The sequence below is a fragment of the Acartia tonsa genome, chromosome 5, assembly GCF_053477335.1.
Source record: "Acartia tonsa isolate MP-2025a chromosome 5, ASM5347733v1, whole genome shotgun sequence".
Taxonomy (NCBI): domain Eukaryota; kingdom Metazoa; phylum Arthropoda; class Copepoda; order Calanoida; family Acartiidae; genus Acartia; species Acartia tonsa.
Window position 1 is genome coordinate 35098114 of NC_137264.1, and position 27839 is coordinate 35125952.

Genomic DNA, 27839 nt, shown 5'->3' on the forward strand with positions numbered 1-27839 from the left:
TCTCAGTGTGTAGCATAATAATCAGTGTTGGAGACCCACTGCTGTGTTGACTACTGTTTTTCATACCAAAATTTGTTGTCAAGAATTTTTATTCGATACATGCTGATTTTTAAAAGATGTATTAGAATTAAACTCCCCTTTCTCTGAAAATTTGAGAGAAACATCTTATAAATTTAATAAATATTATTCATCTTGTAAAGTAGTAAGATTTTTGTTTCAGGAAAAGATTTCTGCCTAAATTTGTTAAGCTTTCTTCAAGAAGGCCTGCTATACATTTTAGAATATCATTTTGCCCTTTACAGAACATCAAGAGGCGCAGGTGTTGGTCTATTTACATCTTTACAAGAAATTTAACATTGATAGGTGACAAAGCACACAATACAATATACATTACTAACTTACTAAGATCAGGTTAATATTAATAATAATATTCAGAAGCCTATCCCCTAACAACAAGTAAATCAAAGCTTTCATACTTCTAGATAAGCGGATGAAGTAATAATACATAAAATTTGTATAAGACAAGGAAATCATCACAAAATATCCATAATTTTTTCTTGTTATTCTTACAATATTACAATTACTATTTTTGCTATGTGAACCATTTTTTGTTTCTTGTTTCCCTGATAATCTGAATTTGAATGATATCCATATAAAGACAAATTTGATTTTGGGATCTAAAGAAAATATAGAGTGATAACTACTTAACTGACATAGAGTAATATAGAAAAGAGTAGATAGAATAAAATTTTTACTAAAGAGAAGTAAAAGAGTGATATCTACTTTACTGACATAAAGAAGAGTGATAACTACTTAACTAACTGGAGTAATATGTAAAAGAGTAGGTAGGAAAGTTTGGACTATAATCAATAATTTTACAAGTAGAAGAAAAAACAATTTTTCTTTACTGCCATAGAGTATTACGTGTAAGAGTAAAGGAAATTTTGAGTGTTAATTTAATAACAAACATAGAGTAAAATGGCAAAGAGTACATAGAATAAAATTCTTTATTGCAAAAGTGAAGTATAAAGAGACAAGTATTTTAATAGTTATTTCTCGCATCGTATTATAAACGGCTTTCCGCGTATTTTATATTCGTAGAAAGCTGGATATAATATGATGCTAGACATATTTTTTCGAATGGATGAGAACCAGTTTCTATCCACCGGATTCGAATGAATACGAGAAATGAATTTATCAACCTTCAATGCCGAGATTAATTAAAGTTTAAATAATAGGTTTAATCATTTTGAAAAAAATATATTATATACGAAAAAAAGATTGCTTTGATATGAAATTATTTTAAATAGAAAAAGAAAAGAGAGAAACAAAGAGTAGAAAAAAAGAAAAAAAAAATGAGAAAAACTGTAAAGAAATGAATAAAATGCAGACATAGAAAGACATAATTAAAACAAAAACAAAGAACTGCAAGGCAATCTCTGAAAGTTTAAAGCATACCGCCATTGCTGCTAAGCTAATAATTCATCTAAAACTGCAGGAGGTACGGGAAATTTAACTGTTGATTACACTGGTACCTAAAGTTTTATAAGCATGTTCTTTCCTTCAAAGGCCCATGAACTTTGGGAACTTTTAATTACTCCTGATTCCTTGGTTAAAATTTTCAGTTTTTAAAGAAGGGTAATTTTGTTTATTACCATCGGGGATGAATATGAACTTGTCATTCATTGTCTTATCCCTTTATATCCCTGTAACACTGTGTCTATCCATCATCAATAAAGAAATTGTAATCAAATTATTTCCATAAATGGAGCAGAGTTATCTCTCAGACTTCTCTTTAATGTTCAGGGACACAAGGAATAGTGTTCACAAAAAATGCAAAATTTTCTGTAAAAAATAAAGTATCCCTGCTTAACAAATATGCCTTTATTATATCAACATATGTATGTTGGCATAGTGTCATTATTAACCCTGAATCCTGTCTCATTTTCTGTGTGTAAAAGATATAGGCCTATAGAGATCTGACTTTTTAAATAGGGTAATCATAAATAACAGAGTTTTTTTTAAATATCTTCTTCCAGATGGGAACAGGATGCCAGCAAGCCTAACAGGGTCATACAGGTTCAGATTATTTGGACTTCAACAAAGCATTTAAAGTTGACAAAATTAAAATAATTAATGTCAAAGCCAACTTTTGTCAATCTGAGGTGCTTTTATATCAGCCTAAGATTTTTATTTTGATTAATGCCATTTCAACAATCAACTCTTTTGTCTAAGGTTTATATAAATCCTTGAAATTATTGGTAAAAAAATTGGCAGAATAATACATTTTTTAATATATGCTTATTCTGTTAATCCCTGCTTTTACTTCCAAGCATAAGTATACAATAAAACGTGATCTTATTTATATAACTTAGGATTTTAAAGAATATTTTATTTTTCTAGAAAAAGTGGTGGTACCCTCTCCCAACCTTTCCCAGAACCTTTGAGAATCTACATTGTAAAGAAGAACCACACTGGTTCAGCGGTTAGTTAAATCCTTCTGTACACACAGACAGACTAATAGATATTATATGATGATTAACAATCCTACATTACTCATAGATTAATTTAATTAATATAAGAAAGAGGTGTGCACATACTTATGCTAAGGGGGAGGACAGTTAAAACAAGACTATTTTATATTGGTGTTTTTTACACTCCCTAAATCCTATATCTAACATTATTAATAACGATATGATTTCTAATTTGGAAGAAAAAATCTTGTTGATAAAAAAACACAAAACCTTTCCGGACATTTTTATATGGTAATTTCTACAGAAATCTTAAAAAGATTTGTATCAAGTCCTTAACAAAATTAAAACTTTTACATCTATCTATAATCTTAAGAGTTTATTTGAAGTCCTATTTTGTATTAAGCTGCCGATTTGTAGCTAAGGCATTTCCTGTGTGCTATTTTTTTTTATAGATCAGATGCTGACACTTGTTTCTCTAGTATTGCACGCTTAAGTAAATACTTAAATCAAATATACATAAAATTATTTTTTTATGATTATATTTATAAAAATTAATAATGAATGATGTAAAACTAGAAGCACTAATAGACAGTTTAGCTTATGAAGGTCTTAATGAGACGAGAGTGTTATAAACTTCAGTTTTGAATAACAGATATTAATCCTATGTAGTAAAGCAATTTTCAAATATTATCAATTAAGAATATCATTATATATTCGCTTAGTACGTGATTTGTATAAATTGATATCAAGTTATATTATCATATTACATTTAGTCAGTTTAAACAATCTTTTGAAACCAAGAAATATATTTTTTTAAATAATATTTTTTTTAACAGATTATTTTTGTGAACTAAAATACGTAATAGTATAAAATTCTCTCAGCTGTATAAATACTAGTGTCATAGTGAAGACTGCTAGATGCTAATGAGACTATTGCATGCCTCACCAGAAAGATAATTCCAAAACCAAACTTATAATTTCTATTTGTAGTTAAAATATTTAGACATCTACCATACCCAATAGTTTCATTCCCTTTTTTATCCAAAAACTAGGATGAATAAATTCAAAGTTAGTACAGGGACCGGGGGGACATTGGACAGTAAATTAAACTTGTACTTAAAGTTTTTATAGACACAGTCTCTAATTCGCTAGATTAAAAACTTTAAGTAATTAAATAAATGTTGATTTCTTGGTTTTACAATAATGACTTGAATCTACTTATTTATTTTCCAGTGTCTTTTATACTGATCCCCAATTTTAAGAGAGTATAATAAAATAAAATTTGAAATAAAGGAAAGGTTAATTGAAGATAACCTAATCGTCAATCGAACATTTGAAAATATTAAGTAAAGATTTCTTTACTATCATTTTTAATAAATCTTCTTAGTGACAATAGTGATATATTTACAGAGAGAATAAACTATTCTTAAGCATAGAGCTATAGAGTAGCTTTACTGATGAAAATGAATGAATATTTTTGAACTATAAATGTTCAAATTTCAAGAGACATATCATGCAGTGTCAATATTTGTCAATAATCTAGGGAAATTTATATATATATATATATCTTTGATTTATCTACTCATTTATTAACTTATCCTTCTTTCCATTTCCGTATTTAACCATCTATCTATCTATTTACATGATAAAATTATAGATTTAACTACCTTAGCATCCGCAAACTTGAGTAGATCAGGTGTTGTGGAAGTCTTAGATTCAGCTGTTGTTGTTGTATTGCTGTTGGACGAGTCAAGAACAGCCAGTTGTTGTTGCTGTTGCTGGTTAGCTGATGACACCAAGTTTGCTGCCAACAACTCTGCTTCTTCACATGGAGATGGGGTCTGAAAAATTAGATTTTGTTGTAAATAACAACTATCAGGCATACAGTGTCAATAAATCACAGAGTATGACATTCTTATTTTAAAAACTTTGAAAATTAAACATTACCTGAGATTTAAATTGGTTTACTGGTGAGATCACAAGGCTTTCAAGTGGCCCGTTGGATGACGACATCTTCCCGCCATTAGCCAGCACTGGCGCCTTTGGAATTGACAACTCTTTCTGAGGACTTCTGCGAATTTCTTTGGCCGGTGAAACACGCGGCGACGCGGATTTGGCTTTGGAAAAACTTGAGCGACGACCATAGGAATGACCGCTGCCGGATTTTGTAACCTTTTCTTGGGATGGCAGGGAATCTCTGCGCTCCCATTGGTTGGAATTATTGGGACTTCTGCGTTCTCGTTGGTTCTTACTTTTAGAATCCCTGCGCTCTGATTGGCTGCTGGATTTTGAATCTTTTCTCTGCCATTTGCCGTTTGTGCTGGGTTCTTGAGTACTAATGCTAGTGGATGGCTGTTGGTTATTAGTTTGAGGAGTTTCACTTGGATTTTCTGGAATTGAGCTTGGGGCCTAAAAAAGGTTTAATGTTAAGGGCAAATGCCATACATAAAAGTTTAGATGTCTAAATTGAAAAATTTCAGATTAGAATTAATATAGAGTTATTACCTTTTGAGTTTTGGTAGGCATGCTGTATAAGCTTTGAATATCTGAACAACTTGAGATTCTTTCTAACAGCTCCTAAAATTTTAAATTTAATCTATTGTATTTTTGAGAATAAATTTACATTAATCTACCAAATAGTAAATGTATCAAATTGATTTCATATTTTAAAAACTGCAGAGATCAAAAAATTCATATTTTTTGGTTCATTGTACAAAAACACAGCAATTTCTTTTTTAACATACTTTTGTAGCTCTAACTAATGGGGAAAGACAGGTCTTCAAAAATTAAAAAAAAACATTTTTTTTGTATGACATCTCTAAATCCTTTTTTATCCTACGTTATATAACTATCTGTTTGACCACCATATTTTTAAAATTTATCTTTCTCTTCGTGCCATAACCTGTCTTCCATGTCTGTGGATATTCAAAATTTTCCTCTGTTCATCAATCGTGTGTTTTGTTTATTTTATTGTCTATTAAATATATTCATCTGTCTTTCCTGCAAGTCTACCCAAAATATATGTTTGTCTAATAAAGATGTTCATATGCCCATCAACATTCAACATGTCTATTCATTGTGTCCATCTTTCTGTATCCAACAACTACTTTTTGTCTAACCCAAATATCTATCCAACATACCTTTGTAGCAGAAAACCTGACATTGGACTCAACTTCCGCCTCTAATTTGTCAACTTTGGCCTGCAATAAAATTGTTAAATTCTGCTTGATTTTATTTGGCAGTTTATCTTTTTGAATTTACTTCAATAATCTACTTCAATCATAATCTACTTTAAATTTAAATCTTTAACATTTACTTATTATCTATTCTTAATTCTATATATCTTACAAGCGGCTGCGCTCCTTGCATATAGGAGGCTTGTATTCTATGGAGCAAGGAAATGGAAACAGCCTAAAACCGTCCAGGGACCTATAAGAAGAACTCAATCGGTTCAGTATCGAAATGTTAAGACAGAAATACCTTACTATCCTTATACTAAAGTAACAGGATGTCTGTTTGTCTGTGTGTATGTTTGTACCGAAGGATCTCGCTAACCGCTGAACCGATTGGGTTCTCCATAACAGGGTACTTCTCATAGGTCCCGGGAAGGTTTATAACCATTTTGAGGGAGGTATCATTCGACTCTCACCTCCTCAAGTGCCCCTAGAGGCCTCTAGGGGGCGTAGCCGCTAGTATTATACAACAGGACTACTCTTAATCCATTAAAAATATTGTTAGCTTGTTATTAGTGCACAACTTGTAAGTACAATTTTCTTTCTTTGTATATGTATGTACCTGATCAACTGTTGAAGCAGCCAGTTGTTTCAATTTTTCATCATCAGAATTACTAAGCGCCTAAAATAGTTAAAGACGGTAAAAAGAAATTTAATTTATAATGTTCGGATAATCATTTAAGCAAGGGTTATGATCAAGGAGTAATTTGAATCATGGAAAAAGTAAAAGGAATCAAGCCAGGCAATTTAAGGGAGGGATTTCTTATTTTTTTTACTTTATTTGTTTCTCCCCTTTATCCCAACTTCAAACTTTCGGCAATTTCAAATTTATATTAAATTGATGAATAAAAGCCTCTGCATTGTAATAATCTTAAATACATTTTATTACTGATTTGTAGTTTCTGATCATTGGAAGATAAAAGCTTTAAAAAGTTTGACTTAAGGACAGACAGACGTCTCGGCAGAATTCGTGAGCATCTGCGCTGCCAATATAATAATTTACCTGGATGGATAGAAGAAGGTTGTACATTTCTCTGGATATTGTACTGGAAATAGCATCACTAAAGATAGCGCAACTTTTTTTTTGTACTATTGTTTAATGATTTTTACTTGGGTTATTTTATTAAAGGTTAAAGAATAAGAATTGATCTATTTGCAGGTTTATCAATAAATTAATCCTCCCCCCACATTGTTTTTTTTTTGTGCAATAAGGTTGTGTATGTTGTGCCGTTGTCCTATCTCACCTTGGAACCTTTTTAATAGTTTAATATTTAAAAAAACTAAAAATTGCTACATCCCTGGATTCTAAGCCGGCCTCAAGAACAGCTGATTCTGCAGCACCCAGTGATACCAGTTCTGCCGCTCCTCCTCCCACTGCCCCTTGCTGCTGTTGTTCAGCTTCTGAGATAGAGCTGCGGCGAGGCACTACAACCCTCCCTGGAAAATAATTCAGAATTGATAGATGCGATTTTGAAAATACATTTTTGAATAGAAAGATTTTATATTAGCAAAAGTACTTTAATAAATATAAATAATTTTTGCTCTGTGTTGCTGCGCTTCTTATGGATTTCTGTCGTTTGTTATATAACAGTCATTTTAAGCATATCTTTCATGATAATGTTTTGATAATTGCTCTTTTAATAGCAGTTACTAATGATAGAGATGCAATAATCAATTTATTTAAAGGTGTCGCTCTTGATTAGTCATTAACATTTTTTTTAATGTGATTTTGCAACTATCAGGAATAAAAGAAATGTCATAATTATGTTAAAGTAACAGGATGTCTAAATGTGTGTCTATCTGTAACGAAGGATCTTGCTAATTACTGATCCGATATGGTTCTCCTTTACAATGTGACTTCTTATAGGTACAAAGGAGGTTTAAAACTATTTTAACACATTAAGTGCCACTAGAGGTCTCTAGAGGCGTAGCCGCTAGTTAAAAATATAGAATATATCCTTCGGTACAGACACACAATCATCCTGTTATTTTATTATAAGGATTTACTTTGGTTTTGTTCAACCAATGTAGATGCATTATAAATCAAAAAGCATTTCAACCAGTAGACATTTTCGTCCCTGTTAAAGATGACCAATTAAGCTTATCATCTGTCCTTCCATCCGTGTGTAAATTAGGGTTGGGCCGGATACTTTTTTGGCCGGATACCGGATACCGGATATCCGGCTGATTTTCTAATCTGGCCAACGTTCGATATCCGGCAAATTGCCGGATAACCGGATATCCGGCATCAAAAATCAGCCGGATATCCTGTAACCGGATAGTTTTAATATCCGGTATCCGGCCGGATAACCGGCCAAACCGGTTATCCGGCCCAACCCTAGTGTAAATACCAGAATACTTTATGATCAAAATATTTATATCGACAGTAAATAATAGATGTATTACCCTAGATGGTAAGTCCAACTTATATTGGAATTCGTTGTAAAAGATAAGTTTTTGGTTATATTTAGTCTCATTTAATTCAATACAATTCGAACGCCGAAATTGTGTTGACTACCCTTTCGAATCAAAACATGCACACTTTCTAACTAATAATCATGTCAGATTGATCCTACTCTGAGTTCCTATTAGTGCAATAAAGGGATTGATCATCTAGACTTTCTAAAATAATTGAGCGACTTTTGCTGCAAATAGTTTATCAGTCATTATGTAACATAATAACTTTAATATAAAACAAGGCCGGTTAAATTATGTTCACTAGCTGCGATTCTAATTTAACGATAACGATCACCGTTTTTTAGCTTTTGGTTTTCAATTGAAAGTTTAAAAGATACATTTTCTCATTAGTTGGTTTGAACACTTTGTATGCTTTTAATAAATCTTAATTTCATAGTGCAAACACTCAATGTTTAAACTTTTTCCTACAATAATTTTAATGTTCAGAGGGGTTAATTATGTTAAACGTAATCAGAGATGTACATTGTACATCAATTTATCCCCTCTTGCCTCATGGTTGGTAAAGTTCAGAATATAATTGAAGAAAAGCTTTGCTGTTAAAAAAGTTAATTAGAAAATAGTCTAAATGTGGGTTGTGTTTATGTTTTCAATTTGAGTTGGGAGGTTCAACCTACTTTGTCTCTCTTTACAATATTTGTGGCTTAGCTCTTTCTCTAGGCTCTTATCTACAGAAGAGAGTAAACCATACTTTTTTTAAAAGATTCTCTAAGAAGGGAGAGAAGGAGGGTGTTGTCGAAATACCCTCCACCCATAAATAGCCTAAAACCTGACATGGACCAACAGTAAACTTAATTAAAATTGTGGAAAAATGGCATCTCACCGGCCTTATCGACACATATAGACAAATAGTCTCACTGATTTTAGTGAGCCAGCGAGCCAAAAAGTTTTTTTTTAGGATCCACCTCAGGATTATGATCAAAGTAGTCTTTGCTGAAAAATCAGGCCACAGTAAAAGTGTCTGACTATGATGTCAGAAAAAATTAACAATTAACCAATGAGAAGCCAGTATTCACAATGGTAAAATATATAGCGGCCTCTCATTGGTTAGTTGTTAATTTTTTCTGACGTCATAGTCAGACACTTTTACTGTTTTCAAAAATCATCGTCATGCCTTAAAAAAGCTAATTTTTCGATTATTTAGTAAATACTTTTATTTATTTTGGCAAATAATTTATCTACTATTTAACGCTATTCTAAAAATTATGTTATGATTTCAGTACAGCTACAGTAAAAGCGTTTAATTTAGGTTGAAAAGAACGATAAAATTATCTATTACCCAACTGTGCTAGAGCTATAGGGGTGAAACTTGATGTAAAATTGGCAATACAAAATTATTTGAAAATCATGTTTTAATCAATGGCAACATTAACATACGTAATCTAAGACTACAAAGTGTAAACGCGTCAGCTAATTCTTAAACTGCTGCTAAGTCAGATACTTGTCAAAATTTTTAAGAGTATAGGGAAATTAAATTTACAATAAAACAAACTTAGATTCATTATTTCAATAGCTTTTGTTTATCAATCTCTCTCTTCTTTTTTTCTATCTTACTTTCTCTCTTTTTTTAAAGTGGGAAAGTTTCTCTCTCTCTCTATCTATCTATCTCTCTCTCTCTCTCTCTCTCTCTCTCTCTCTCTCTCAACCTCTCTCAACCTCTCTCAACCTCTCTCTCAACCTCTCTCTCTCTCTCTCTCTCTCTCTCTCTCTCTCTCTCTCTCTCTCTCTCTCTCTCTCTCTCTCTCAACCTCTCTCAACCTCTCTCTCAACCTCTCTCTCTCTCTCTCTCTCTCTCTCTATCTATCTATCTATCTATCTATCTATCTATCTATCTATCTATCTATCTATCTATCTATCTATCTATCTATCTATCTATCTATCTATCTATCTATCTATCTATCTATCTATCTATCTATCTCTCTTTCTATCTCTATCTCTCTCTCTCTTGCTGATAATGGACGTAATCGACCTTGTTTTTTATGTTAGGGTGTATTATGCAAAAAAAACATTCAAAATAAAAATGTATTTAATATTCACGATTACAAAACTAAAAATTATTTGATTATCACGAATACTTTTTAAAATTTGCTACACTTTGATTTCCTTTTATCAAAACTTTATTGTCGATGGAATGTTTTTTAAAAGGAAGCTGGGTTCTTAAGAAAGGCAAAAAGACTTAAAAACCAAGGATGTCCAAGCCTTTTTGAAGGGGGTTTCAAAGGTTTGAGGAGGGTAATCTTATATATATATTTTTATTTTTATTTTTATTTTGAGGGAGTGAAAAGAGGAGTTTAAAAGATTTAGGGGGGTATTTCCACCCTCACCACAGACGTGTATGCTTAAAAATGTATCATTTAAATTTAGTTATTCCTCATACTAAAGCCAAAAAAATTAAATTTGCTTGATTACTGGTATAAAAAGGTCGGTTATAGTTCATTTCGTGACAACGCCTCTTAAGGGGCGTTTCTTTGTATTTTCACAGTAGCTTTTCCCCTATTTCTAGCCACTGCAAGGCCAATTGCCTAACCGTGCAGGGCAATCACTTAACCCAATTTAACCTAACCTAACCTAACCTAAAATAACCTAACAAAAGCTACTGTGACTAGACCCAAAGGTCTTTAAAGGGAAAAAAGACATAATTTTACATACTGCCCTTTCATGGCAACACTACACTATAAAGAGATGGAATACAACTTCAATAAGAAGTTAAATATGCTTAGCCCTTTATTCCTGATGGGTATAAAAAGGTGTTCAAAGGGGAAAAAGATTTAAAACTCATCCACGACTTTTTTTCAATTAACAACGCCCCCTCATTCTCTCCACCCTACATTATATAACACAAAAACAAGGATAACAAGATTCAAACCAAAATTATATAAAGTAACTGCATGTTAGCATATATGTCTTTAGTGGGTCTTAATTCATAGGGTGAGTAAGGGAGAAGAAAAATAGCCTAAAACCATCCCAAGATCAAAACGAAGCTTCCTTTAAATAGTGATCTCAATCGGTTGTGAGGTTAAAAAGACCTGAACGGAAAATAAATAGTATAGATAACTCAGCTAACGTTAGTATTGAACAATAAATAATTGGTTCCAGGACAAACGCAGGAGTCCCAAACATCGAAGTGGACAAACGCAGGAGTGTTAAAATATTAATTTGAGTAAGTATTTCTATACAGGTTAGGTTAAGATATGAATATACAAATATGCCCCCAGCAGGGGTTTGGCATTTAAAAAAGCGATATGGTTTAAATTAGGTTAGGTTAGGTTAAGTGTCCACTCCTGTGTTTGTCCACTCCGACGTTTGGGACTCCTGCGTTTGTCCTAGGACCAAATAATTGACTTAAACATAGAGTAGCTTTACTCTTTAAATTTAAAGAGTCGCAATAAAATAACATTAAAAGAAATTAAATGATTATATCCTTCTCTCTTTTTTTTATCCTCCCTTTCTATGATAACAACAAGGATGACAAGATCCATAAAGGAGCGAAGCATAATAATTAGACGGTCAAACGTATTAAGGCTTGATTAGAATGGAGCCTAGTCGCCCTAAGAACCATTTTTTTTTTTTAAAAATCCTGGTAATAGAACAACCATATAATGTAAAAAAATTTAAATCAAAATACATAAAAAAAGTCAACAAAAGATGGCTTTACAGAATTTTTGGTGAGGATTGTAGAGTTACTACGCTTTCTCAATAATAATTCATGGTATCTTACTATCTCAGGAATCATAATACCGAGTTCAATAACAATAGTACACTTCTAACATGTCCAAATCTAAAGTCATAGCTATCCGTTACGAACTATTTAGACCAAATAACGCCAGAGTTTGCTGAGTAGCTCTGCAAATAAAAAATGTGTGCAAAAAATAATCATTTAAAACCCAACTAGCAAATTCTTTATCAGACCAATAAAAGAAGTGAGAACTAACTTTTTTTTGTGCAGATTTCTGCCTTATAACGTCGGTAAAGTGACACGAAAGCTATGAAATTTCAATTGAATAAGATCAAATTTCTATCATAAAATTGTTAAAAGTACAATGAAAGTCATCCATTTGTTGAGTAACAAGCATTTCTTGTCTGTCTGTATCTTAAAAACTCGGCAACGGCTTGATAAATATATTTCTCCCTTTAAGGAAGCTTCTTATTGATTTTCGGCCAGATGCAGGCTTTTTTAAACTGATTGTGAATCCCCTTGAAGCTCGAGGTTAAGCCAATATTATCTATATAATATAGAGTATTAAGGTTTTTACTTGAAGCTAAAGATCTATGAAATTACTGGTCTGAATAGGTTGTACTTTTCAGGGAAGCATTATAAATGTCTTAAGTTTGATTTAGGCTATTTTCCTGACCTCCCCCACTTTTCTTGCCGTAGAGGCATGGGGCGAAGCGGCTAGTTTATTTATAAAAAATCATTTTTAAAAGTTTATATACTTCTTTTGTAAAAAAGTTAAGTCTTCAGTGGGTTTATACTGCGTCAGAGAAATATCAGTTTTTAATCATTTTAATTGGTAATTTACCAGGAATGTTGATGAATTTATCTCTCCCTACTCCCCTTGCAATATTTTATCTAAAAGTTGCTGTGCCCCTAACCTGTAGGGGATCTACAGAAGGTAGAAAAATGGCCCAAAGCCACCCTAATATATAATTAAAGTTTTTCGACAAAGCATAGCTTAATTGGACCAGCTATTTCCGAGATCCTTTACTTCCTTTACAACTTTATTATCTAGATTTCTCACTCTCTTTCTCTGTCTCTTTGTCTCTCTCTCTTTGTCTCTATCTTCTCTCTCCTCTCCTCTCTTTTCTTCTTCTCCTATATCTCTCTCTATTTTCCCTCTTTCTTTCTCTCTCTGTACTTAACTTTCTTTTTCTCTTTTTCTTTTTTCTCGGTATTTTGTTTTTCTCTGTCTCTCACTCTCTTCTCTCCTACTCCTACATATCTCTCTATTTTATTCTATTTCTTTCTCGAACACAGTAATAGTGTCTGACTGATTATGACGTAACAAAAAAAATTAGCCAATGAGAGGCCGTTATTGACCAATGATAAAATTTATAGTGGCCTCTCATTGGCTATTTTTTTTGTTACGTCATAATCAGTTAGACACTATTACTGTGTTCTCTTTCTCTCTGTACTTATCTACTTATCTTTCGCTCTCCTTTCTCATTTTTCTGTGTGTCTGTCCCTTTCTCTTTATCTTACTGTCTGTTTCTTTCTGCACTGTATCTTGGTTTACTCTCCCTTTCAATTATCTTTTTTTATCGTACTGTACTATTTAGTAGCGAAGCTACTCTAGCATTTTTCTCTATTACCTTTAAGTTTAAATATGTCAAATGTTTATGTTTATAGAAACCGATGACAATTAAGTTCATAAGTAGCGCACCAATAAGATATATAAGTAAAATCAGCAGTATAAACATTAAAAATAAAGAGACAATGTTTTGGCTTTTGAACTTCAAGGAAAAAATTTGTATAATCATTTCAATTTGACAATTAACAAGGAAAAAAACAGTCGAGTAATTAATAGACAATAGATTAATATAAAGAAGTAAAATCCCTTGATATTCTATTTATTTTAATTTTATTAATGCTATGCTACTTAGTAATCAGACTATCCTTGTTTATTTTTTTGTGCTTTATAAAGTGCAAAAAGAGTTTAAATTTGTTGGCTGATAAAAGTTAATCATTTAGAGTAATTAGAAACATTTTATACAAATACTAATTATAGGGCTTCAAAATTAAGACGGGAAAAGGCAATTGGCTTTAAAGTTTACCTTCATCTCAGACGTCCAAGGGGGTGGGGAGTTAAAAGGACTTTCACTCCCCCCCCCCCCCAAACTTTTAAACTCTTTATTTTACCCACCTCAAAATTTGAAAAATACAACTGATAACCCCCTCAACCCTTTGAAACCCCTCATTTTAACCACTTTAAGAAAAAAGTTTAGACCTCCTTGTTCTTCATATTTCATGCAACCAAAAAGTTTTCACGTTGTAGTTTCTAGTTTTTAGCTTTCAGAAAAGATAAACAAAAAAAACATTAATAGAATCATATGGAGTGACCCTTTAAATCTTTATAAGTTTTTTCTGAATGAATTTTATTCTAAACATATACATATTCCTTTAAGCTGCAAATGTTGTAATAGAAACACCTTTCTAAGCAATTAATGTTTATAGCCATTAATGATTAAAAGGACGAGAAGGAAACTGTCCCAATTTTGTATAATTTTTGCGGCACAAGTTCTAATTACGTCATATAAATAGTAAGAGTTGATAGTAATAAAATTAACAACTTATTTTAAAATTAACAATTTTAATGCTTTAAAAAAATATTAAAAATCATAAAAACAATCAATAATTTAAAAAAAACGTATTTGCTTCCTTCGTTTGTAACAAAATTATTTTTTTTTGCTACTTTTTAAATAAATTAAATCTTCAATTTTCATTGCTGATCAAAGATCAACAGCTGATCTTTATTTGTATTTTTGTTTTTATAGTTAAAGGGGCGTGTTATAATTTTCATAACAATTTTAAAAGAAGTTGTATCAACTTTTTTTTTTATAGCTAGCCGGTTCTTTTAGTAAGTAGTAGATGTAAAATTTTTCATAGAATTCAAATATGCAATCGGTTTTTTTGTAGACCTCTTATTTTTTAAGTAATTTAAGTTTTTTAAAAAAATAATTAAGTCGGTTTTAAGGTACTAAAACGCAACAAAATAAAAGAAGAAAATGGTCAGTAAGAACAAAAATAGTAAGATCTTTAATTTGACACCTTACTTTTAAAATTCTGTTGAGTAATTATTGAAAAAATCTATTTTTTTAACCTCGGTATAATAAAAACTTTAGACCTAAATATTTTCTCAAACAGACATAAAAAACATGGGTTCATATATACCATTAGAATCAGAAAAATATTACGAATCCATTGTAAGCAAAATTGAAAAAAATTAAAAAATTAAAAAATTACAGAAATGGCCAATTATTTTTTTTGTTCAGACAACACTATTGTTTTCCCTTTTTTACCCCCTCTTTACCCCCTCTTTACCCCCTTCCCATTTTTATACTCAATTGAAGAATTAAGACGTTGCCTGTACAACATAATATGATATTTTCATATAATTCCTTTTATTGTAGTTTATATACTATATTGTAAACTTTTTTTTTCAATTTTGCTTACAATGGATTCGTAATATTTTTCTGATTCTAATGGTATATATGAACCCATATTTTTTTATTTGTGAAATAATAAAATTAAGTTCAAAGTTTTTATTCTCGTGGGTTTAAAAAAATCGATTTTTTCAATAATTACCTGACAGAATTGAAAAAGTAAGGTGTCAAATTAAAGATCTTACTATTTTTGTTCATAATGACCATTTTCTTTCTTTTTTTTGTTGCATTTTAGTACCTTAAAATCGACTTAATTTTTTTTTTTTTAAACTTAAATTACTTAAAAAATAAGAGGTCTACAAAAAAACCGATTGCATATCTGAATTCTATGAAAAATTTTACATCTACTACTTACTAAAAGAACCGGCTAGCTATAAAAAAAATAGTTGATACACCTTCTTTGTTGTAAATATTAAAATTATTTTAGAAATGCATTATTTAGATATTTTAATACTAAAGTAACAGGATGTTTGTCTGTCTGTGTGTACCGAAGGATCTCGCTAACCGCTAAACCGATCGGGTTCTCCTTAACAGGGTAGATTCTCATATGTCCTTGGAAGGTTTTTAACTATTTTGGGGGAGGGTACTACCAACCTCCCAAAAGAAATGACAAAAAAATTTAAAATTTTCTTAAAATCTGGGAGACTTCAGCGTCAAATAAGGTGGTATCGTACATAAAAAATTACCTTTAACAAACAAAAACATTTAAAGTGCCACTAGAGGCCTCTAGGGGCGTAGCCGCTAGTCCTATGTATAATATAAAGTACTAAGCTTTTTTGTTTGTAGCGAAGGATCTCGCTTAACACTGAACCGATATGGTTCTCCTTTAGAGGGAAGCTTCTTATAGGCCCTGAGATGGTTTTTGACTATTTTATTTTTATAAATAAGCCTGGGTATGGTTTTAAGCTATTTTTCTCCCCTTCCATATCACTTCGAATATAGAGCCCCTAGGCCCTAGATGCTAGGGGCGCAAACGCTAGTTTTAAGAAAAGTGATTGTTCTCATAATTATTTAATCACATGGTCTTGCCGTCTGTCTGTTTGTAACGATTAGTTTTAGGGTCGGTCCGTCCGTCCGTCCGTACGTCAGTCCGTACGTTCGTACGTCCGTCCGTCCGTACATCTGTCCGTCCGTACGTCCGTCCGTCTGAGATAGTTAGCTTTTATTCGTTAATTTAGGCATTTTAGAATTGTCCTATCGATTTCAAACTTTGCATGATGATTCCTGTAGTAGTTAGGTACGATTTAGAAAGCATAGCAACTCTATAATCATTACCAGAATGTCCATACGTCCATTTTAAACATTTTTCTACTTTTTTAACAACAATTTTTTATGTGATCTAATTATCCGTTTGATCTGATTTTTGGTACATTGATTCCTGGGACAACAAAGAACAATACTATAACCGAAGCAACTCTATAATCAAGTCCTAAAAATGGAAGTATGTCCATAAACATTATTCTGTATCAAGCAGTTTTTCAACAAATTTACTTACAATATTGCTTCGACTCTTATACATTTTTATTCTGATTATTCAGTTCTGACATAATAAAAGTGTTAATGTCTGTTTGTCCTACTGTTTCAAAGCTTCGCTTTTATGGATGTTGTCATCCTTGTTTGGTTATATTTAGGGCAAATCCATTACAAAACTTATCTCCACATAATACTCTTTGCCCCTCCAAAACATTTTCAAACGGTTTTAGCCGGTAGTTGCTGGTAGTAGAAATCTATAAAATGGTTTTTGGTATCATTTCACATAATTTGAAGCCAAAAAAAACGACTAAACGTCAGAGCTGCCAGACCTTACTGTTCCAACTTTAATGTTTTTCAATTTATTTCCCCCCTTATTAGCTTGTTATGCTGCATTTTTTTTCCAAAACTTATTTATCCACTGGCCCAGGGTGGTGGTGGTGGATCCAAGATGGGGGGAGTTGGCGGTAGTAACTCCACTGTCAAGATTATGGTCCTTGGCAACAAGGTGAGTTGAAATAAAATTTTGAATTTATGGTTGTTCTGTTTATAAACTGAATGATTTTTTTTAGATAGATTAATAATAATCAGGGATAGTGATCTGATGCATTATGCACATTGCATATAATAGGATTCTCAAATTATTGTCGGATTAATCCAAAGGGGTAGTTTCACGAAATGCATTTGAACTTAATTTAGTGAACCGCATATTTTTTGCTAGTTAATAGGTTTGTCTATATTTATATGGCATATATTTGAAACAATTTAAATTTTCTACCACGTAGTTTTTAAAATATCAAGACTTGAAAATCGTCTTTTTGTGATATGTGCAATTTAACTGACGATTTCCAAGTCTTGATATTTTAAAAACTATGTGGTAGAAAATTTAAATTCTTTCAAATAAATGCCATATAAATGTAGTTTAACCAATTAACCAGGAAAAAATATGCAGTTCAATAAATAAGTTCAAACGCCTTTTGTGAAACTATCCCTTTGTTGAAAAACTGCTTGATACAGGATAATGTTTATGGACATACTTACATTTTTAGGACTTGATTATAGAGTTGGTTTGCTTCTTTGTTGTTACAGGATCAGTAAACAAAAAATCAGAACAATTGGACAATCATATCACATAAAAATTTGTTGTTAAAAAATTAAAAAGTCAACATGTTTAAAATGGACTTACTGACATTATGGTAATGATTATAGAGTTGCTATGCTTTCTAAATCATACCTAACTACTACAGGAATCACCATGCAAAGTTTGAAATCAATAGGATAATTCTAACATGCCTAAAGATTAACGAAAAAAGCTATCCATCTCAGACGTACGGACGGACCAACCCTAATTATAGAAAAGCTTCACTTTTATAAAGTGTTAGGCAAGGCTCTTCATTCAATTTTTTGTTCCAGGATCGGCCCGGCAGCTCACAGGACTCTACAAGGGATGATAGGAAATCCATTGAAAAGGTATTTAATATTTTCATTTGAAACCAGTGGATTAGAAACGGTTCTCATCAATACTAAAATTATATCCAGTTTTCTACGAATAATGTAAATGTACAATCATAAGATTAAAATAATTTTTTTTGCCCATGCCTCCGTTGGGGCTAAAAAAGGTTTTAATTTTATAATTGTACATTTTATCTCTGCGGAAAGCTGTTTATAATACAATTTGATAAATAACTATTTATTCAATACTTCAGGTATTTCCCCTGCCCCCGCAAGACCACGACCGCCAGAAGTCTGACGGTGACAGCAACCAGTCCCCGGGCACAAACAACAACGGTCCAGACTCCATGAGAGGTATCACAGACGGCCTACCCCAGAGGGAGGGGGGTAGACGCAAACAACAGGATAAAACGAAGGTAGCAATTCATCCTATTGCATAAAGTATTAGGTTTTTTTGTCTTTTGCCTAAGATATCAATAACTACTGAACAGATTTAGTTTTCCATTCAAGGGAAGCTTCTCTAAGGTCTCGGGATGGTTTTAGGCTATTAGAGATTTAAGTTTGGTTTCCTTTCACTTTTCAAATATTGAGCCCATAGATGCTAGTGGTGCTGCCGCTAGTATGAAAAAAACCTCACTCCCCTCTAATAAGTTTGAGGCTAAAAAGGTTAAATAAAAATTATTACTACGATTATTAGCCATGCTGGGTTTTAAATTTTCTCACAACATGACAAACAAAAGCACATGTATAATAAAATTATTGGTCGACAGATTTGGACACAATATATTATTATAATCATAATTCAAGAAAAGTACCAAAATTTTTTGTAGTAATATTTTCATATAGAATATTTTTAGGAGATTTCTGAGCTTATAAAGTAATTTCAAACTGAAAACTTCGGATAAAAATGCGCCGCCAATTTTATTGCCTTCCAACGCTCCCCCGACGGTCAGCATAAACGCCTCACCGGCAATGGGCAATGACCAACAGGTAAAGTTTTTATTTCTAGAGTTGCCACATCATTTATTCTTTCTTCCTTACAATTCAGAATTTTACCGAATCAAACATCAATATAGAGTTTGATTCGGTAAATATGTACTTCAGAGGTGTATATTCTGCACAAGATTTATTTTTCCCTGCTGCAAAATATTTGATTATTTTCCCTCCTATTCCCCCCCCCCCAAGGAGGGGGAAAAAAGAAATATTTCTAGTACTCTTTATATTATCCATTTTCCCCCCCTCTTATTTGTTTTTCTTGTTTTTTTTCCATCATGGAGGGTTAATAAAAATGGAAAAATGTTTTCATGACTGCTTATTTCTTCTGTATGCCCCCCTTTAACATATTTTTTATTTCCTTCCCCCCTCCCTTTTTATCAGGATCAAATTTCATTTGCAGAATATACACCCCTGAAAATATATTAAAGTGAGGATCACTGTTTTTGCTGCATTTCACCATATTATTAATGTTAATTGCCTATCTAGGACAGCGGACGGCAGTCTGGCAGCCGTCCTCATGACCAGCGGCCGTCCATCAGTCCCAGAGATTCCACTGGACCTACCCCTAATCAGCATGACAGGAATGGGTTTCATACATTTGATTTAATGATTCAGCAATAATCTTTGAATTATGATATGTTCAAATGTACCAAATTCTGTTTTTTTTAAATACCTATTGCTCATAGGCGTCCAAGGGGGGGGTAATGGGGCGATTACCCCCCCCAAACGATTTTGGGGGAGCCGTAGGCACCCCCAACCATTTAGGAGGGGGTATTTACCCCCACCAAACAATTTTGGGGGCGCATTTTTAATACTATATATTTAATAAAATTTTAATTACCCCCCCCAAAAATTTTACCCCCGGGGTAAAAATTTTGGGGGGAATAAATTTTTTTACCCCCCCCAAAATAAAAAGCTTGGACGCCCCTGCTATTGCTAACCCCTGCGGGGCCAATAGATCCAGTGCCCTAAAGCATTAGAAGAAAATTATTGGCCCCCACCCCCTGCTTTTAATCTATTTCATACACAATAGGATGGGAGTAAATTTGAACTAAACATACAAGGTACTTTGAGAAAAAGATTAAACAACATTTCTTTAATTATAGATAGGTATGATTTACACAAAATTGCTCATGAAATAAAAATGTTTGAAAATCACAAATGAATACAGGAACAGTCCCCGTAATAGCGTGGCTACCGGCCCGCCCCCAGGAATAAGAGGACCCCCCACGGATGGCGGAGAAATGGGTGGAGCAACCACACCAAAACCACTTTCTACCCGTAACCAGGTAAAAAATCTCAATATGAAAATGTAAATCAAAACTAGAGAGTAAAACACTAGGGGGGGAAGGGGTTAGATAACTGTTATGTTCCCATCCCAAGAGCCTTGTGTCAACCTACAATTGGGTCTTTAAAAATCAACCAATATTGTCGGGAATATTAACACAGCCAAGTAACAGAAAAAATAATTTGCTAGCAGACAAAAAGGTTCTTGGAAAAGGGGGGCAGGTAGTTATCTGTATACATCTATACTTACTATAGATCTTTTTATCAAAACTAAACATTGAACCACTTCATTATGCAATTTACATTTTGCTAAATTTGTCTATGATAGTCCATAAGTGTACAGCTTTACAGTACATTGTTTCTACTTGTTAAAGCAACACATATGATAAAACAAAAAGATTCTGTTTAGAGTAAAATGCTTATGTATCAATCAAAAATTATATTTTTTGATTTTGTACTGATCCACTTCATTTTGCAAATCCAAAGAAAATCAATGGGAAAACATTTATTTTGCAATTTTCTCCTCTTTTAAACATTGATTCTGATAAAATAACAATTTCTTAAACTGTTTTTAACCTATTTTCAAATGGGGTGTCATAAATATACTAGGACACCTATAGAATCAGACTGCAGAGCCAAAATTTGAATTAAGTCCCCAATAAACTTTTTTTGGGGGATTTAAAAATTAATTTTTAATGTTGCTCTGGTCATTTTGACTAGAGCAAAAGGTCTTTTTTACTCGGGGTATTATTGTGGCTTTTAGAACAATTTATATAATTAAATTTTAAATTTCACCACCCCCCCCCCCACCCCTAACCTTTTTTTCAGGTGGTCTAGAACATTTTATGTTTCATTAATCTGTGTTATTTTAAGGAAAAGAAGCCCTGTGTGGTATTCGGCGACCCTGAGCCATGTTATGTGGCAACCCTGACCTTGGTTCGGAGGAGGGCCGGGGGCCCTCCCCCGAGTACCGGGGAAGGGGTCCACCTGACCCCTCCCCATGCTTTAAAATTAATGATAGATTTGACAGCTGCATTATGGCTAAGCTGCATTGTTTGGTTCCCCCACCCCTTTCCAGGGATGGGGGATCATTGTTGCCTATTTTGATTAATGTATGTATAGTTATATTGATTTTGCTTTAGTATTAATTATTCCAATCTGTGTATTTATTATTTGTTGTATTATAAAGCAGTAACCTTAAGACCCTGAATAAAGTAACATCTGAATAGATTCTGTTTGTTATTTAGTGATAGCTAGAGAAGCCCAGCTTCTCTATAATTATACGTGTCCACGTCTGTTCGCACTGCCGTAGTCATTTGAACTTGGGTAACGGCCATTTAACCGAGGCGGTTACCACACCTGCCCTCATTGTAAAAAGGAGTTTGCTACGTCTTATCTTAGTGTGCATATCAGACAGGTTAGTTCACTTTCATTTGGGAGGAAGGGACTAAGTTTGATCAAATAAAAACTTTGGGAACTTAAATGAACTTTTGATTGGGTAGTACAAACTAGCAATGTTAAAACTTTTCAACCAATATTTTAATCTTTAGAAAGGGTTGTTTTGTTGATCATAATTATTTCTTTCTCAAATGTTACAATCAATTCGATAATGACATAATTTTTATGCTTTAAAAGATATAAGATGAAAATAATTTTCCTTCTGATAAAGAGTATAAAAATTTAGAATGACAAAACCAATATAAATTGATATTTCATAAATATAAATCTTGTAGAATACTTTTATGGTCTTAACCTTTCTTCTTAAAGGCAAAGCTTTTCTAAGATAAGTTTTGCGACAAATTACTTTGGTACAACTTTGTTTTGACTTATGAATAAACTTTTTTTGGCCGATACAATAGAAGACAGTTAGGCAAGCCTTCCATGTGTAATACATTTGAAAGGTTTAAGGGTAATTTATCTTGTCATTTGTCTAAAAGTTAAATCTGATTTCAAGTAGCAGCGCTACTCTTTAATTGGTACTCACTATTGTGTTGTCTTCACAAGTGTGTGTTATTAGATTTTATTTTTAGTAGCGAAGCTACTCTATAATTTTTATAAACCAAAACTTTTAAAATCTCTACCTAACCTTAGCTTATCTAAAAGAGGATTTGTGTCTAACAAGTCTCCAGATACTACAATATTTCTAGTGTTTTTGGCCAATATATTGAAAGATTAGATGTGAAATTGTTTGAGAATATTTTTTCTTGTGAAATTTCAAAGTTAAAGGACGATTCTAACATGATTTAATTCACTAACGCTTATTCTATGCATGTATCAAGGTATACCTATATAGAAAAAGATTTGCCTAAAAATTATAAATTAATATTTTCAGGCTCACTTGAGTTCTTCTCTGACGAGTTTTTCCAGGCTGAGATTCAAACTGGAAATGGTAAACCTGTTCCAAGCGGAAACTTTGAACTTGCTGAGGCCCTCAGCTTGTGGTGCTTCAAGGTATAAGAAGTTAAAATCAACATTCACAAGTTTTGATAGGTTTATGTTTTTAAGTATAAGTGAAAATAAAGAACGATGTATTAACCCTTTACAGTCGGGCCCCTTGCCGCACCTTAATCAGTCGGGGGGGGGGCGTTCAACGCCCCCCCATGTTATCTCAGTTCCTATTAGAGCTAGAGGGCTAAAAATTTTTATGTAAGTCCCCTGTGTTATGATGAATTTCCGACCTTAAGTAAGTCAAGGTCAATTTTCGCTTCCTTCACCCTTTTATTTAACAACCTTTGTTTTTAGGTCCTTTTTTACTTAAAAATTTTAAACGGCTGTAATTTTTTTATTTTTAGGCTAGAATAAAATTTTTTTTGCAGAAAATGTTAATCTTTATGTAAATTTTATATTTCAAATATCAAAATATAAATTTCAGCGGCCGCAGCTGTACTTGGCAGCTGCCAGCCGCCGCAGTCGGCGGTCGGCGGGAAAACGGCGGCGGATCTTTATGAAATTTTAATACGTTATGTAGACATGTAAGAAAAGCTTAAGTTTTAAATTTGAAGTCTCTAAGTAAAAAATTGAGGCCACAGGAGCCATTTAAAGATTTCTGGAGACCTGGAGGATCAGGACCTGCAGGATCATACCTGGAACCTGAAATTGACTTGAACACCTGTATTTAATATGAGGATGTACTACTAGAGGATATTTTAGTATTTTGGTAAGATAAAATGCTTTTTTTAAGTCAAAAAAATATTTTTGCTCTTTACCTGGATGACCCTGCCAGGTTTGCTGGCATCCTGTGCCCGCCAGGATGGAGATATTCAAAAAATTCCAACTCTCGGTTATGTGTCATACCCAAACTTAAAAAGTCACGCAGTTTGGGCTCTTTATCTTTCACACACAGAAAATGAGATAGAAAAAACCGGATGGGGGGGCGTTCAACGCCCCCCCCCCGACCGTTAAGGGTTAAATGACTACAAATAAAGTGGACTGAAAGATAAATAGATACCTAAAATGTGGGTAAAGTAATTTTCAACCTAATTTTTTAACCATCATTTATTGAATTTTAAACATGTAGGCGACCAAAAGTTTAATTCTTTTAAGGTCTTAAGTATACTTTTAATCTAAAGTGTTTTTATCATTGAACCCCCCTTTCCCTTACTCTTTCGATAAAACGGTATAATAATGAAATTAATGTTTTTTTCTTATTCAGGAGCGTGGAGTTCTCCGTGTGGATGGAATCCAACATTCTAAGCTTGGTGAAGGAAGTGCCCCTGAGTTCTATACTATCAGGTTTGTCACTTATTTATAAGCACATTTTAACAATTTGTTACCTACCTCTACGTAATGGATACTTAATTACTTGGATCTTACACCAGATTTTAATGTTCTCCAATTGAGTGAAACTTGTAGCGGGCTAATTAACGATTCCGACCTTCCTCTTCCTTTTTTCTTCCCCTCCCATCCTATTGAATAGACGAACTGACCAATAATCGTTTGCATAAAAACTCTTTTTATGTAGTAATTAAACAAAATAAATGCCAAAAAAACAACTACAAAATGGCCTACTGCATTATAAAAAACGCCTTATTGTTGATTTGAATTTATTTTGTTTAATAACTTTTAAAAAAAGAGTTTTTATGTGCAACTTTGGTAATGAGTAAACCTAAAAGTGCATTTTAATCAATGATAGGGTTGAAAAAAGTTATAACTTGTTTTATAGTTTTTGATCACTAATTTTTTATACATTTATCTGATATGTATATCAAAAGCAAAAAGAACTATTTTCTTTAGATTTTCAAACTTTGCAAAAATGTCTTGGTTACTTTTTGCTCTATATTTGCTCTAAAAAGGAGTCTATATCTGATTTTTACGTTTTACATTTTTACATTTACAGTTTTGACACATTTGCGTAAAAATATTTGGCGAAGAATATTGGTCTAGTTATTTGAGACATCTTTCCACGGATAATAAAATGAAAATTTGTAAGATTATTTCCAATTATGATTTTATTTTATTATTCATAGAATATTGATTAATATAGCCGAGAAATAAATTGCGAGCATATTGGTCAAGTATTTGAGACATCTTTCCGCGGATACTAAAATGAAAATTTATAAGATTAATTCCAATTATGATTTTATTTCATTATTTATAGAAAATTGTCTACATAAATTTTAGTATTGCTTAGAACCGGTTCTAATCCACCGGATAAATTTCAAAGCTATACTTAAGTAAATGTCAAATTGACATTAATGCCAAAAAATGACAATTAAACTTGTATGTATTCTTAAAAATCTTTTTATTCAATTTTAGGATGGGTTAAGTGCGGCCATTATGGAATCCCTAAACAACGCTGCCACAGCCTTATCAAAAACCACCGAAGCTGGCAATTTTGTTGGCCTACCACAACCCACCATGTTGACATCACAACCACAACAAATGGACACAGGTATGGAAGAAGCTTGTATAGTACCTAGTGCACAAACTTCATTAATATTCCGTTGTTCCTCCGTAACATCATATGCATTCTATTTCAAGTATATTTCTTAGATTAAGACACCGTTCATTTGTTAATGTTATTTAATTGTTATTTATTCCGTGTCCCATTAAAAAATTGTGTTTAACTTACAGGTTCCACGATGCCCTGATCGATGTGTTGCGCCAGAGGTACAGAGACCATTGGTTCCCTAAGGAGCCAGTTAGGGATCCAGTTTCAGGTTAGGTCAGTTATAAACCTTCCTGAGGAGGGGGGGGTGTCTAAACATTTGAATTTAATTTAGCTAACAGCATATTTTTTACTAGTTAATTTGTTAAACTTTATTTGTATGGCATATATTTGAAAGAATTTCAATTTTGTACCACGTAGTTTTGAAAATATTAAAACTTAAAAATCTTCTTTTCATAATATGCAATTTAAAAAGACGATTTTCAAGTCTTGATATCTTAAAAACTACGTGGTAGAAAATTGAAATTCTTTCAAATATATGCCATATAAATGTAGTTTAACTAATTAACCAGGAAAAAATATGCGGTTCACTAAATTAATTTCATATGCCTTTCGTGAAACTACCCCTTTACAAATTAAACCTCTATTTACTCCAAGACAAGGATCTAATAATATTTTAAAGCAAATTTTACATAAAAAACGTAAAAAAAATCTGAAGTAAGGGGGGGGGGGGTTTAATGGAACCATCTCGTTTAAATAATTCTTGATAGGGTAGTACAAAATAGCAGCGTGTGCAAGCATTAAATCAATAAATAAAAGGCGTATATCAATTAATCCTTTATTGTCTTATCCCTTAGGATCCCTGATTATGATAATAGGATATAAGTGGATATTATGACAGGAGAAAATTAGTTTGCTAACATGAACATCTTTTATTAGTAAGTTCGTTCATCCAGTGGGATGGGATGGGATTTTATTTTAGCCAGCTACAATTTTCACTTTATTAGTTCATTTATCCAGTTGGAGGGGAGGAATGGGGAGAATTGTTATTTAATCCAGCTACAAGTTTTACTTTATTAGTTAATTTTTCCAGTTGGAGGGGAGGGGATGGGGAGAATTGTTATTTCAGCCAGCTACAAGTTTCACTTTATATAAAAGTAACAGGGTAAATGACTGTCTGTGTATATCTATATAAAAGTTTGGGTACCAGTAAAAATCAGTAAGAAATAGGGGACAATGGGCTGTTTATTACACTAGTCCCCGAAGTTTTCTTATTCGTTGACTTAAAAACTTTGAGGATGTTAGTCAATTTGATTCATTGATTCATTAAGTTGAGTGATCAAACATTTTAACAAGTAATTTTAATCTAAAGAAGGGGAAATTTTGAGTATCATTATAATATTATTGGGGTTGTACATCAATTTTTCGTCCATTGTCTCATCCCTCTAGATACCTGTTAATTCACTCTCCAAAAATTTCCGTCGAAAGTTTAAAAGAAATTAAAACTGTAAGTGGATGGGGGTAAATATTCTTTCTCTCTCCCCCCTTTGTTATACCATGAAATAAGAAAACGTAATTATAAAATATTGGGGACTAGTGTAATAAACAGCCTAATGACCTAATATTTTTTTTTTTTTTTGGGGGGGGGGGGGGGGGGTCCTAGGGGCGCTTTCTCTTTCCTTTCTACTTTCTTTTCCCTCCCCTAAAAAAAGAACCTTAGGTCCTTAGATGCTATCCTGTAAAAGAGAACCATATCAGTTCAGGGGTTAGCGAGATCCTTTGGTATAATCAAACAGACATCTTGTTACTTTATTATAAGGATATGATTTAAGGTTGAGGAAGGAGATGGTATATCCGCTGGATTAGAACCAGTTTTCAGTCATACTATCTGCATAATATCCGAGGAAAGCTGTCTATAATACGTTGATATAAATAATATATAAAACTTAGGGATCTAAAAGGGATAAGACAATGACGGATAAATTGATGTACATCCCAAATGTTAAGACACAAAATTAACACTTTTATAGAGTACAATTATTGGTTGAAACGTTTAAAAACTCTACTTAATGAACCAACCAATCAAAATTCATTAATAGTTAATATATTTTTTCAGAAAAGCCAACCAGAGGCCGTGGGAGTGTCCTACAACTGCGCATGTTGTAGCGGTCATGGTGGTAACGGCGGAGGCGGCAGTGTAACATTCAACGCCGCATTTAGAAGCCGTTTTTGTGACATGCAGTACGCTGGAAAAAATGCGGAAGTGTTTAGTAACCGGACAACAGTTAAAAACACCGCCGTCGATAAGGGGGAGGGGGATTAACGCAACCATCTCGTAATCAGTGAGCAAATGGTACTTAGAATTCGAATTTCGATCTCAACTTTTGTATGAGTAAATCCTTG

At 32.7% G+C, this 27839-nt stretch overlaps 2 protein-coding genes across 4 annotated transcripts in view; one reads left to right on the forward strand and one right to left on the reverse strand.

The window, feature by feature from the left end:
* Positions 1–27839, reverse strand: part of LOC145320122 (uncharacterized) — an 82129-nt gene that overhangs the window by 1906 nt on the left and 52384 nt on the right. Inside the window, exons 18-24 of the mRNA XM_080162561.1 lie at positions 7006–7144; positions 6711–6768; positions 6270–6329; positions 5615–5674; positions 4980–5051; positions 4422–4883; positions 4142–4315 (exon numbers count right to left, since the gene is read on the reverse strand). Coding sequence (XP_080018687.1) covers positions 4142–4315; positions 4422–4883; positions 4980–5051; positions 5615–5674; positions 6270–6329; positions 6711–6768; positions 7006–7144 — 1025 coding nt within the window. The remainder of the gene's footprint in view (positions 1–4141; positions 4316–4421; positions 4884–4979; positions 5052–5614; positions 5675–6269; positions 6330–6710; positions 6769–7005; positions 7145–27839) is intronic.
* LOC145319353 (uncharacterized) lies at positions 14799–27743 on the forward strand. Of its 3 annotated transcripts, none has more exons than XM_080161437.1 (10): positions 14822–17321; positions 18227–18283; positions 18520–18681; positions 19748–19848; positions 20439–20550; positions 22881–22999; positions 24201–24280; positions 25304–25439; positions 25622–25712; positions 27553–27743. In XM_080161437.1, the coding sequence occupies exons 1-9, from the start codon at positions 17265–17267 to the stop codon at positions 25710–25712; spliced, it is 915 nt and encodes a 304-aa protein (XP_080017563.1). In that variant the 5' UTR covers positions 14822–17264; the 3' UTR covers positions 27553–27743. The 3 variants fall into 3 exon arrangements, with proteins under 3 accessions (XP_080017564.1, XP_080017563.1, XP_080017562.1); XM_080161436.1 differs by having other exon boundaries at positions 14824–17321; positions 25622–25707; XM_080161438.1 differs by lacking the exons at positions 25304–25439; positions 25622–25712 and having other exon boundaries at positions 14799–17321.